The 13,101-nt window shown below is 39.6% G+C and overlaps 1 protein-coding gene across 1 annotated transcript; it reads left to right on the forward strand.

Moving 5' to 3' along the window:
- The first annotated feature begins 1,296 nt into the window (after positions 1–1,296).
- Positions 1,297–12,795, forward strand: cenpv (centromere protein V). The gene is made up of 5 exons (XM_012838261.3): positions 1,297–1,711; positions 11,823–11,921; positions 12,066–12,135; positions 12,212–12,326; positions 12,464–12,795. The coding sequence occupies exons 1-5, from the start codon at positions 1,686–1,688 to the stop codon at positions 12,592–12,594; spliced, it is 441 nt and encodes a 146-aa protein (XP_012693715.2). The 5' UTR covers positions 1,297–1,685; the 3' UTR covers positions 12,595–12,795.
- Positions 12,796–13,101: the final 306 nt, after the last annotated feature.

Genomic DNA, 13,101 nt, shown 5'->3' on the forward strand with positions numbered 1-13,101 from the left:
ACAGTAGGCTACGGTTAATGAACCTCAACTCCACTATATTAGCCTAAACTTCTTTCTCAGGTTTCAAATAGGCTATGTGGTTTTAAAGCAGACATATAGAACTGTAACGTGTATTAAAATGTAAGTTTGCTAAAGAGAACAAGTAAAGTTTCGCACATGACTGTGGTCACGTTTTAGAAAGCAAAGCACAGCACGAGACAGAAAGAAATCCAAACACAGGCTGTGTTGCCAGATGGGGTGTCTACTGTAATGTAGGTCAGGCCAAAAGAAAGCTGACACCATATCCCTGTTGGTGTTCTGTGATTGAAAGTAGGCTAATTATCAAGTGGCATGTAGAGCACAAATGTCAGAGCCTAACCAAATTCAGCATCTAACAGGAGATAATGATAATTAAAAAAATCCCACTGTTTTGTCCTGAATAAGTTTACATCATGGTAGGCCTACCTAGAACTTGGGTAGGCTGTCAAATGTACATATTTTTTCTTCGGCCACTTTTACCATAGAGCATAACTAAAAATTGCTCTTTTCATTTTTAGTTGAAGGTAGCCTTGGTCTATCTGTTGTTATGTAGATTCGATCTTAGGAAATGGCTGTTGTTGTTCTAGTTTTATCAGCCTCCTAAAAGTGAGCTATTTCAAATTACAATGGCCACAAGAGATCTGTTTTCATAAGCTGTTTTTGTTTTTCCAGAACAGAGCATCAGGGTTTTTTTCACCTTGGTGAAATGATCATGTTAAAGCAAAACGTTTCATATATGTAAACTAAAGCAATCAATTGTAATATCTTTGCCTCAAAGGTTTGCCTACAGATTAGCCTACATTGTCTTCATCTAAGTTTCAGGATTTACGAGCATTAAAGTTTTTTTGGCAACAAGGATTAGCTTACAAAAATAAAATAACTAACAAAAACAGTCCAAAAAGTTCTTAGTCTTCTCATTTTCATTAAGCAGTTCTAGTTTATACAAGGTGGGGTTTTCTTTTTTTAGGTCACTGAAATGCCCTTCGATTCAGAACGTGCCAGATTTCCATGTGACACCGGTATGATATGCCACGTCACTCTCAGTCTCTGGGTGTGCCTGCACTGTATGTGAAAGACAGACTCTTGTACTTTGACCAACTTGTTTACAGTTGTCCTTCAGCTAGTGTTCCAGGAAGTCTTTCAGCAACATTTCTTGTTTTCTGTCCTATATTTTGACTTTCAACTTTGATACTCAAGATCACCTTAATCTGTGTCTCTTTGTTTGTTTTGTTTTGGTGAGACTAATTGGAACCAATATGCTGCTATAAATATAAATAAACTTATATAATTGTTACAGATTTATCTTCTGGGCTGTTTCACCAATAAGGCTGTGTGCGTGTTGTGTGTGTGTGTGTTAATCGAGGAAAAGATTAGGCCATATTTGCCTGACAATCACTTCTTTCATTTTATTGTTCACATGTATATTTTCAACAAGTGGCATTCAAACATGACCAGACGCTGGAAGAAACAGATCCACGTGATTTTGTCATCTGATCATGCTTTTGCGCACTGTTCAGATTCCTCAAGAACGCGCGAGAGTTCTCTAGAACGTCACTGTTTGGTAAACTTACACGGCTATAAGAAGCCACCATTCCCTTTACGAACATTTTCTGTTGCAGTCAACAATTCCTATAGATTGTCCGTTGTACTTTGGCTGAAGAAAGTTCATGGCACATGGAGGGCAGAACCAAAGGTAGGCGTACCCGAGTAAAATATTATAATAGGATTTGGGACGGGTTTAGCCTGCCAAACCACTGCAACGTGACCATGACGCTGCGGCAAAGGTTTGCAAGGGCAGACGAAATGTTTGTAATCAGATCGCTGATAGGTTATTTTAGTTCTGCGTGGATAAACTCCATAGCCTACACACTTGTGTAGTCTACGTCAGTCGGGTGATCCATCTACTGGCGACAAAACACCAGTGCTGTAGCTTATTAGTTATTTATAGTCTTAGCCATTAATTAGTTTTAACACTGGGTGACATTCTCTGTAGGCAACTTAAACATTGCACCGAATCGACATGTAGGCCTAGACCTATAAGTATAAGTAGGCTACTGCCTAAGTATTAAGGAGCCTATAATAAACACATACTATCTGTAAAAGCTCATACAAACAGTAGCCTAACTTGTCTACCCTGTTTCTTTTGCTTTGTGTATCCAAGTCCCATTGACATGTCGCTGAATTGAAAGTTAATAAGTTATTTATATTTGAAGATGTAGGTAAATCTCTCATTTATTTACGCGTCAACTAATTCATAAAGTTCCTGCACACCATTTAACAATGAGGCTAGCACAGACAGAGATATAGGTAAACTACGTTCTTTATCCCTGTAGGTTAAGAATATTCTGGAATTTTAAGATTGAATCTGTCTGTGGTTTTGATAGAAAACGATATACTTGTAGCAAGTAACTTCAAGGCATGACAGATGGGAAAGACCATGCCATCCAAGACCATGGCATCAAATACATTTTTAAAAGACTGCTTGACCCTGCATTGAAAACGCTGTAAGCAAGTTTTAAGACTAGCCATAACTAGCCTGACCTGTCTTAAAACCACAGAGGTAGGATAAACTGGTACTGAAATTGTTTATATGGAAGTAATGTTTTGTGTATAAGTATGGCTTATGTGTTCATTATTTTACTTGGTTTGTATGTCCGTTGCTTATGTAAATTGTTTTCAATTCACCCTGCGAATACATTTTAGGTTCACTCCACACCAACTCACCTAGAGCCTGGCAGGTCATGTCATGGATTTTAATGAAAAAATTATGTTAAAGTAGTCTATTCTATTAATGTAAAAAGTGCAAAATCTTAAAACTGTCCACCCAGTAGGCTAGTTTTTCTGTAAAAAATGTTTAGTTATTCATATTCAGAATCCACATATTTTAACCTCACCAATGGCTCAAATAATGAATTTAGCTGAAATGTATGCTGTGTACTGTATATCAATAAGATCCCTTACATAATGTCTACTGAATTTCAACTTATAGCTATTAAATGAACTAGAACAGGTCATGTTTCATTAACAAGCATACCAAACATCTATGTATATAAATTATTATCTTAATATGAATTAATATCTTAATTTCCAGTATTTCATCTCCAGATTTTGATCATCTGTAGTACTTGCATAGGTCTATCAATCCTTTGTATATTTTTCTTCTATAAAATAAATCAGAAGTTCCACAGTGATAGAAATGCCCTTAAACTTTTTTTTACAAGTAAGTACCGGCATCTATTTTACACAACTGATAATACCGCTGCTTGTCTGCCTCTGAATCAATGTCTCACCAAGTCACAATCAAATTCAGGTGTTTACTTTAGTGCTTTCCAGCTGGTCAAAACCGCTAAGTTACTGAACACAAAGCTGAATGTGCCAGAAAATGAATGCAAGAGAAGGGTATTTTAGGAGATATGGAGTCGAAGTGAGGCAGGCCTTTCTCCAGGGACACTGAAGTCAGAGTGAAAGAGTTCTACAGGAATAACGGATAGGAATAAAAGGATTGACAAGTGACCATGAGAATGTCATTTGATTAGAAAAACCTGCTGAGGTGGCACATGGGTATATCCTGATCAGTGCTTCCTGTTTAGTCAGTGGCCAGTGTATTCAGTATTGTAGAAAGAATCACAGAAAACAAACTCGCTGGTACCCACACAGCTCATAACACATAACACATAGAGTACTGAACAATGTAGCTGTGGAGTCCTAAGCTCAGTCAGAGGTTGGTTTACCCATCCCATGGGGTCCATTGACACTAGGTAACTACAAAACTACTCAACTATTAAAGGTAAAAGTATATTTGTGTACATATAGAAATTATATATTTTATTACACTTCTGTTTTCATTCCTTTCTATGTTATTTTAACCATTTTTGTCTTAGTATCCTGGAGACACGCAAAAAATATCCTTGGACTCAGAAGGCAGAGTAGTTTTTAATTTTTGTTTTATTCCTTAATCTAGTACAGCAGATTTACAACGACTCATCAATTTGGATTACGTGACTTTGAATACTGTTAAAGTGCTCAACACAAAACATCTTGACCTAATGTAACATTCAGTTGTACATGCCTGATGAAATGTAAACCGTATAAAAGCCATTTCACCATCTCCAGTGTGTGTCACTCAAGTTCCTCAGTTGATCTTCAGATCAGCCTCTTCTTCCTCTTCCTAAGACTCTTCTTCTTCCACCCACTTTCGGGCGCATGTTACTTGTTCCACCCACTTTCTGGCGCATCATACTTCTTGTTGCCAAATGGCAGTTTTTAGTTGCAACGTTATACTTCTTTCCACCAGCGCTGATGAAGTCAGAGACAGACCTCTGCCCTTCAAAGTTTTTCTTCTCACCTGTTGCCTATAATCATAAATCACACCCCCTATGCTGTTAGTCTCCATATGCATTTAAACATCACCAGTAAATGTAAAATTTTGTTGTTAACAAAAGTCTGTAGTACTGTGTCATCACAGATCTATAAATGAAATGAATTGTATATGATGCACTGAGCTGTATCTAGGCAGGAGTGCTGAGTGAAAGAACACTGTCGCAAGCAACCATATGACCCTCTTACCCTCCATCTTGAACTCATGTGGCGTGCATCTGTCACTACCGTCTGGGAGCTGATCCCCACACCCTTCCCCTTGTGGATCAGATGTTGTGAGCCATCCTGTAAGGTCACCCTGGAATAAGAGGAAATGGTGCAGCGCAGTTAGTGGCAAGACGTGACGGCACAGACTACATCTTTCATTTGGCCAAAACATCTGCGTACAGCAGTTTTCTGTGTGTGAATGCCACATTTCATTTGACCATAATTCATACTACCGCAGAACATGCTGTTGTGTTTAGTTATCTGGCTATACTGTTTTTTCAACATGATACAGAAAATAAGCAAGCCAGAAGTTCCTATGTCAAACTTTTCAGGCTGAAAGATATAACACAGCTCATAACACAAAACACATACAGTACTGAACAATGTAGCTGTGGAGCCCTTAGCTCAGTCAGAGGTTGGTTTACCCATCCCATGGGGTCCTTCTTACCTGACTCCAGAGTGGGACAAGATGCCATACTCTTTCTTAAAGCCATCCAGAGGTCGTTTCATTACTTCAGCATTGACCACTTTAGAGCCCAAGAGGTGCTTTAGGTCTCTTGGGTTGGACAGGTCATGGGCAGGTTTACCACCTCCTGTAAATATAATATAAGTATGTGAACATGTAATACATTATTACCCATGACAATTACATGCCAAGCTTCTGCTGACAACTTTCAATTTACAAAACAGGATTTCCCTTTTATATTAATATTATTGTTTTTCATATTCTGGGCGCCAAATACATTGCTGTACATTTCACAATATATCCACTTCAAGAGAGACCATTCAATGTTAATATAATCAACATTATGCAAATTAATGTAATTAATATTGACAAAATATCTTATAACAGCACCATTAATAGATATGAATCTCAATTTAGGCAATGTCTTGTGTGCTGCACAATCTACATACTATTTTATCTTCATCACAGAGACATGGTCCATAGGAGATACACAGAAATACTGCATAGAAAAGACAAGGTCACATTCAAAAGAATTATGGCAAGCAGGATTGTAATTACCTCCACCACCACTGCTACTGCCGCACTCAACAGCCATTACCAGAAAGGCTATGAGGGCCAGGCAAGTTGTTGTCTTGAAGGAGAGCATGGCTGCTAAGTTGCTTCAGTGGAGCTGGACTGCTTGAGTGAAGCCTTGCTTTGCCTGAAGATGTGAAGACATGGCAGAAGAGCTGGACTATTTATACAGATACATGCAGGAATTCCCAGTTTTCTGAAAGCCCTAGGAGAGCCAAAAACACATTAATTTCAGCTGTAGGGAACTCCACCATTGCGCAATGCTGAGAAACCTAAGGAAATTCCTAACTGTCAGTCCTTCCCCCAACTTAGTTTCAGTTTGTACCACGGACCTTAGCATTTCTAACTCGTATCTCTTTGCAATTGAGAATAATATTCTCCTTATTATCATTTGATGCATCACAAGCCTTTATGCTCTGCATTTTCAGCAAGGAGATTGTGGTGTATAATATTGTACTAAAATAATCTATAATTTATCATTAGATAAGCAACCTGTTTCACAACATACAAAAGCAACTGTATAATACAAACGTATACACTCTTGCCAACAGACACACAGAGTGATTCACACTCACACACAGACAGACAGAGACATACACACACACTCACACACATAGAGACATACACCCACACACAGACACACAACTGTCTGAAATTATTTTTATGCCACAGTTTATGATAGACACCCTTTGTGGGGTTAAATCATCCCTCTTCCACCACATATAACTCTGCTGGTGGAAACGTGGCTGATGTCTGACAGGAGGCAACACGTGAGGCTGGGGAGTCTCTGACTCCTGGACCATAATCACCGGTTCCCCTCAGGGCTGCGTTCTTTCCCCTCTACTCTTCTCCCTGTATACCAACAGCTGCACCTGCAGTCACCAGTCCGTCAAACTCCTTAAGTTCGCGGATGACACCACCCTCATTGGGCTCATCTCTGATGGGGATGAGTCCGCTTACAGGTGGGAGATTGGCCATCTGGTGACCTGGTGTGGTCAGAACAACCTGGAGCTAAATTCTCTGAAAACAGTGGAGATGGTTGTAGACTTTAGAAGGAACCCAGCCCCACCCACCCCCATCACCCTGAGAGACTCCCCAGTCATCATCTCCCAGGACCTCAAGTGGGAGCTGAACATCAGCTCCCTTACCAAAAGAGCTCAACAGAGGATGTACTTCCTGCGGCAGCTGAAGAAATTCAACCTGCCAAAGACAAGGATGGTGCACTTCTACACCTGCATCATCGAGTCCATCCTCACCTCCTGCATCACCATCTGGTACGCTGCTGCCACTGCCAATGACAAAGGCAGACTGCAGCGTATCATCCGTTCTGCTGAGAAGGTGATTGGCTGCAATCTGCCATCTCTACAGGACCTGTTCGCCTCTAGGACCCTGAGGCGGGCAGGTAAGATTGTGGCCGATCCCTCCCACCCGGGTCACAAACTGTTTGAGGTCCTTCCCTCCAGCAGGAGGCTGCGGTCCATCAGGACCAAAACCTCACGTCACAAAACCAGCTTCTTCCCGGCTGCAGTTGGCCTTATTAACAAGGCCCGGGACCCCCACCTGACTTGGACTCTTATCCCGCCCCCACACCTCAAGTCTGTGTTATGGAAACACACACTACATTGCATTGAATATCATGCCATAGTTCTAAAGTGCCAGCCTCCTGTTCTGACAGTAACTGTGTATAGGCCACCCAAGCAATGTCCCACTTTTCTAACAGACTTTTCAGAACTACTCTCCATTATACACACAAACTACGATAAGATTATTATCACTGGTGATTTTAACATACATGTTGATAATGGGAACGACTCAAATGCCGGGATTTTATGAATCTCTTGAATTCCATGGACTTTACACAACACATCACTGAACTCACTCACAACCGTGGCCACACCCTTGATCTAGTTATTACAAAGGGTCTTACAACTGTTATATCGTCTATCTGTGACCTTGCTCTTTCTGACCACTTTTGTATTTTCTTTACAGCACTGGTACCTAAAGTTAGAAATAGTGCTGAATGTTTTATTAAGAAACGCTATCTTAACTCTGCAGCAGCTGAGAATTTCAAAGTAATGATGAACATAACTAGTACAAAAAACCCAGATACGGGGCCATCATGTGTTAATGATCTAGTGATCTAACTACTCTAAATACAAAATTAAGGACAGCACTTGACTCTGTAGCACCATTGAAACAAAAAAAGGTTTTAGCCAAACAAAAAGCTCCATGGAGAAATGAGGAAATTATTAAACTTAAGAGATCCTGCAGAAGGTCTGAGCGTACATGGAGAAAGACCAAGCTACAGGTCCACCTTGATATCTTTAAGGATCAACTTTCAGTCTTTATTAAAGCAATAAGAAATGCTAGGAAGGATCATTTCTCTAATTTGATATTTACAAATTCTAACAATTCCAGGGTCCTCTTTTCAACAATAGACAGTCTTATAAATCCTGCACCTAAAGTAGATGATAGTCTCTTTTCCACCTCCAAATGTGAGGAATTTGCAGCATTCTTCAGAGATAAGATAACGAACATTAGGAAGAATATTGCTCAAGAAATTCCAAATGTCTTGTTTTCTGATCCCCTTCCACCATGCTGTAACAGTATGAGCTTTTTTTGCACTGGCTGATATAGAAATGCTGAGCAAAGTAGTGTCACAACTGAAGCCGTCTACATGCCCTCTTGATCCCCTTCCCACCAAATTTTTTAAGACCATCTTTGACTCTGTGTCTAAGGACATTCTAGCCATTATAAACTGTTCCCTGCTTACAGGTATTTTCCCATCAGAACTTAAAACTGCCCTGGTGAGACCCCTCCTGAAGAAAAGCAATTTAGACTCTTCAGTTCTAAACAATTTTAGACCCATCTCTAACCTTCCCTTTCTAAGCAAAATCCTGGAAAAAATTGTCTTTAAACAGTTAAATAATTTCCTAGATGCTAACTGTGCATTTGACACCTTGCAATCTGGTTTTCGCTCCAATCGTAGCACAGAAACGGCATTAGTCAAGGTTGTAAATGATCTCAGGATTAATGCTGACTCCAAAAAACTATCTGTCTTGGCCCTTCTGGATCTGAGTGCAGCCTTTGATACTGTTGATCACAATATCCTTATTGATAGACTTGAAAATTGGGTTGGCCTCACTGGTCCGGTCCTAAACTGGTTTAGGACCTATCTAACTGGCCGGGAATACTTTGTCGCCCTCGGAGACCACAGCTCAAAAAACATTTGTATGACCTGTGGGGTCCCTCAAGGATCCATTGTAGGGCCCTTACTTTTCAGTCTATACATGCTACCCCTTGGTAGTGTAATGAGGAGGCACAACATCGACTATCATAGCTATGCAGATGACACCCAGCTCTATATTTCTGTAACACCCAACAACTACAGCTCTATTGATTGTTTGGTAAATTCTGATATAAATGTATGGATGTCACAAAACTTTCTCCAGCTAAACCAAGATAAAACAGAGGTATTAGTCATTTGTGAAAAAAACGAAAGAGAAACTATCTGCACACTTAAAAACACTAGCACCAAGCCAGAAACCTAGGCGTCATACTTGACTCAGATCTCAATTTTGAAACCCATATCAAAAATATAATTAAAACATCTTTTTATCACTTAAGAAACATTGCTAAGGTGCAATCGTTTCTCGCTCAGGCTGACACCGAAAGACTGATGCACGCGTTTATCACGAGCAGGCTAGACTACTGTAACTCGCTTTTGTCTGGTCTACCAAAAAAAGCCATTAGTCAACTACAAACAATACAGAATGCAGCAGCGCGAGTCCTCACTAAAACAAGACGGAGAGCGCACATCACACCAGTATTAAAATCACTGCACTGGCTACCTGTTAGTTTTAGAATAGATTTCAAGGTTCTCCTACTAGTCTATAAATCACTCCATAGTCATGCACCTGAATATATAACAGACATGCTCTCAAGGTACACACCCAGTAGATCCCTGAGGTCCTCCGGCACTGACCTTCTAACAGTTCCAAAAGCCAGGACAAAGAGACATGGGGAAGCAGCTTTTAGTTTCTCTGCCAGAATACCTAAGAATGGCTGAAACGGTTGAAACCTTTAAACATGCACTTAAGACATACCTCTTTGATCTCGCTTATCACTCACTGTAAAATGTATTTAACATTTATGGAACATTTATTTGTTTACTTATTTCTGTCTCTTTTCAAGTGTACCTTGTAGTCCTTTACGGTGCCAGTGCGGTTAGTACGTTTATTTAATTTTATTTATTTCTCTCTAGAAAATCTGTGTGTTTTTTACAAGTGTTTGTAACCCCCCCCCCTTTTCTTTCCTACTGTGAGGTGCATTGTGTTACCTCCTTGTATGAAATGTGCCGTACAAATAAAGTTTGATGATTTGATTTGATTGCACACTGCACATTGCACATTCACTTTTGCACTCCTGCCCCGCATTTTGCATTTTACCTTCTAATTTTCCTTTTTATATACATTTTTATATATATATTGTATCCTATATACTGTGTTTTATCTGAAGTACTTCTCTTATGTGTAGTACTTATTTAAGCAATAAGGTACGAGAGGCAGTACTGTATCGTCAATAATGTACTGTTCAAGGGTGTTGTTAGGCCCGACGCAAAGCGGAGGGCCGGCAAACCCTTGCACAGTACATTATTGACGATACAGTACTGCCTCGAGTACCTTATTGCTTTTATAATACGGCTGCCAGCAACATTATAAATAGTAACTAAATAGTAACAAACAAAATAGTTGTAATAGCCCCCAAACGTTGTGTATCGCATTTCAGTAGCATAGACTCTAGAGAAAATAGTCCCGAATGTGTGGCTGTTGCTATGCAACAGACAAACAGCATTGGGAACATCACGTTTGTTAGCCTATACTCTCCTGTTTACGGTCACAACCCACAGGAAGTTAAAACTGCCCGGCATATGTTGTGCTGATGGATGCGACAACAGTCGCTAGAGAAAACCTAGATATACAATTGATACAATCGTGAATAATTGCTGTGTCTTATTAGAGCTAAACTCTCCTGAGCAAGCTAGAGTGCTAATAACTAGCGAGCTGTTTAGCCCTTTGGGATTTGGCTACAACTCGTTAGCCCATATTGGCACTCTTGCTTGCTCAGGAACAGTTAGCTTTGATAAGATCCAGGATACATGTCCTGTGATCTCATACATATTGTTTTTGTCTCCAAATGCCATATCTTGGTGTCGTTCACCCATCCTGCAACTGCATATTGAAAGGCATCTCTACTCTTGAAATCTCCGGTTTATGGGGATGGATAATGTACAAGATAAATGTAAATGATGGGGGCAGATGCTTTGCAAAAACAGAGAGGAATTGCTAATCGCTAACGGCTAGTAGCATGCTAACCTTTGATAGGTGGCAATATACCGCGCAAATCCTCTTAGACGTATTTTTCAGTTACAATAATGGGGTTTTTATATTGTACAGTGTCTATTTCTCGGTAACTTTCTAAAAATCTAAACAAAAAAAAGTAAAACTTAAAACTTTTAGGTACAAATACGATGATCTACGGAGATTTGGTCCGCCATTTTTTTTCTAACTAAGGTAGTATATTTTGAGTGCGCACTGATATGGAACGCTCAGGTAAATGTAAACAGCTGTACAGTACATTATGGCTCAATACAGTACACCCCGTGACCTCCTTTCAACCAATCAGAATGCTTGATTTCATCTACCCGTATTATAATGTGTTTTATGTTCACTGTATGCACCTATACACCAGAGCAAATTCCAGGTAGGTGTAAACCTACTTGGCAATAAATACCATTCTGATTCTGATTCTGATTCTGATGTCTGTTAACTTTTAAGAGATTTAAGCAAAATGTCAGCGGGAAGACCAAATGTAAAAGCCATCAGCAAAACTTGATTCAATACAGATTCAACCATTTGTCTTTCTTGCATTCCTCAGACATTTGTCAGAGGATAAAAATGCTTAAATCATATACTAAAGACTTCACCCAGACAAACAGTGGTCAGGGAGGCCACATCCCTACCATGTAGAAAATAAACAATTGCTATCTGACCCCATTCAAATCAACCCCCAACCAAGTAGTTGTACACAGAAAAACTAAAGGTTCCCAAATTCCCAGGCAATGGAGCCACTGGAAAAACCAGAAGCTGTACATACCAGTTTGTTTTCTACTTTCACACAGGGCGAAAGAGTGTCTGGTCAAGCACACTGGGGGATGTCATTGTGGCATTGTTCGTTTTGAGGTCTTGAGTGACCCTGATCTACTTGTGTTTGAATGCAAGTAAGTACCTTTGCTATCTGGCCAATAAGCAGTGCACTGTGGCTAAATGTGCAAAAGATTTAGGTGTGCTGTCCTTCAGACCAGTTTAAGAATATCCTGCCTGTGCCTCCATTACTGTAGATGTATTCTCTTTGCCCTTTTCAGCTGCAGCATTTGTACAAAAAAGCAGCACCACCATTTTATTGTGCCAAAAGCCCACTTCACACTTCTAAAGGTAAGCAAACTTTGTGAAGCCACACATTCAACATAATGATTTTCACTAATTTAATGAACTTCTTAATGTTTAACAGGGGTCGGACAACCTTACTACATATACATTTAACACACACCAAGCCAAGCATATGTTCTGTAAAACCTGCGGTGTACAAAGTTTCTCCATTCCCCGCTCCAACCTAGATGGCTTTGGTAAGTAATAACACATATTCATCAGGTGATGTTCAACCAGCTAATGAAACAAACAAGTGAAACATTGTTTCTGATGGTATCTGTGACCGCCTCTGAGATTTGTTTGTTGATTTATATTTGTGTTTTCCTCCTTAAAGGTATAGCACCACATTGTTTGGACTCAGGGACAGTGCGCAGTGTGACTGTAGAGAAGTTCAATGGTGTGGACTGGGAGGAGAGTATGGAGAACCATCAAACTATCAGGAACATGTCAAAGCCTTTGGAATAGCTGTAAGGCACAAAGGGAAAAATACTGCCTAAGTGCAGGCCTTGACCCTATATTTACCGGCATCCATTTTACACATATAGAAAACTCAAGGATGTTCTATGTTGTCTTCATGGTGAAATAATTTGGAAATAACAAATGGATCCTAGCTAAGAATCATTTTTAATGCTGATAACCCTATAATAAATAATTCTGTGTATCTAATTGCTCTGTGCATTGTGCTTTTTATTTCATTTTATTGTTTGTGGAAAAGGCGATTATGTCACTAAAGGTTTTGAAACTGGCCTCAATTACAGTGCCCTCCACAATTATTGGCACCCTTAGTGAATGTGACCAAAACAGGCTATGAAAAAATATGTCTTTGCTGTTTAGGCTCTTGGTCTTTCACTCAAAATATTCACAAAATTCTTACCTTTTCATTGAAGTAAAATTATTGAAAGAAAAAAAAAATGTTGACATTAAATAAATATTATTCTCCTAAACAGGTGTGCCACAATTATTGGCACCCCT

This window comes from Clupea harengus, chromosome 8 (assembly GCF_900700415.2).
Source record: "Clupea harengus chromosome 8, Ch_v2.0.2, whole genome shotgun sequence".
In the NCBI taxonomy this organism is placed as follows: Eukaryota; Metazoa; Chordata; class Actinopteri; order Clupeiformes; family Clupeidae; genus Clupea; species Clupea harengus.

Excerpts from the sequence above, each read along its gene's own strand:
- cenpv (XM_012838261.3), top strand. The coding sequence starts at position 1,686 with ATGGCACATGGAGGGCAGAACCAAAG. Across the intron at positions 11,922-12,065 it reads CTACTTGTGTTTGAATGCAA|CTGCAGCATTTGTACAAAAA; the intron begins GTAAGTACCTTT and ends TGCCCTTTTCAG. Across the intron at positions 12,327-12,463 it reads CTCCAACCTAGATGGCTTTG|GTATAGCACCACATTGTTTG; the intron begins GTAAGTAATAAC and ends TCCTCCTTAAAG.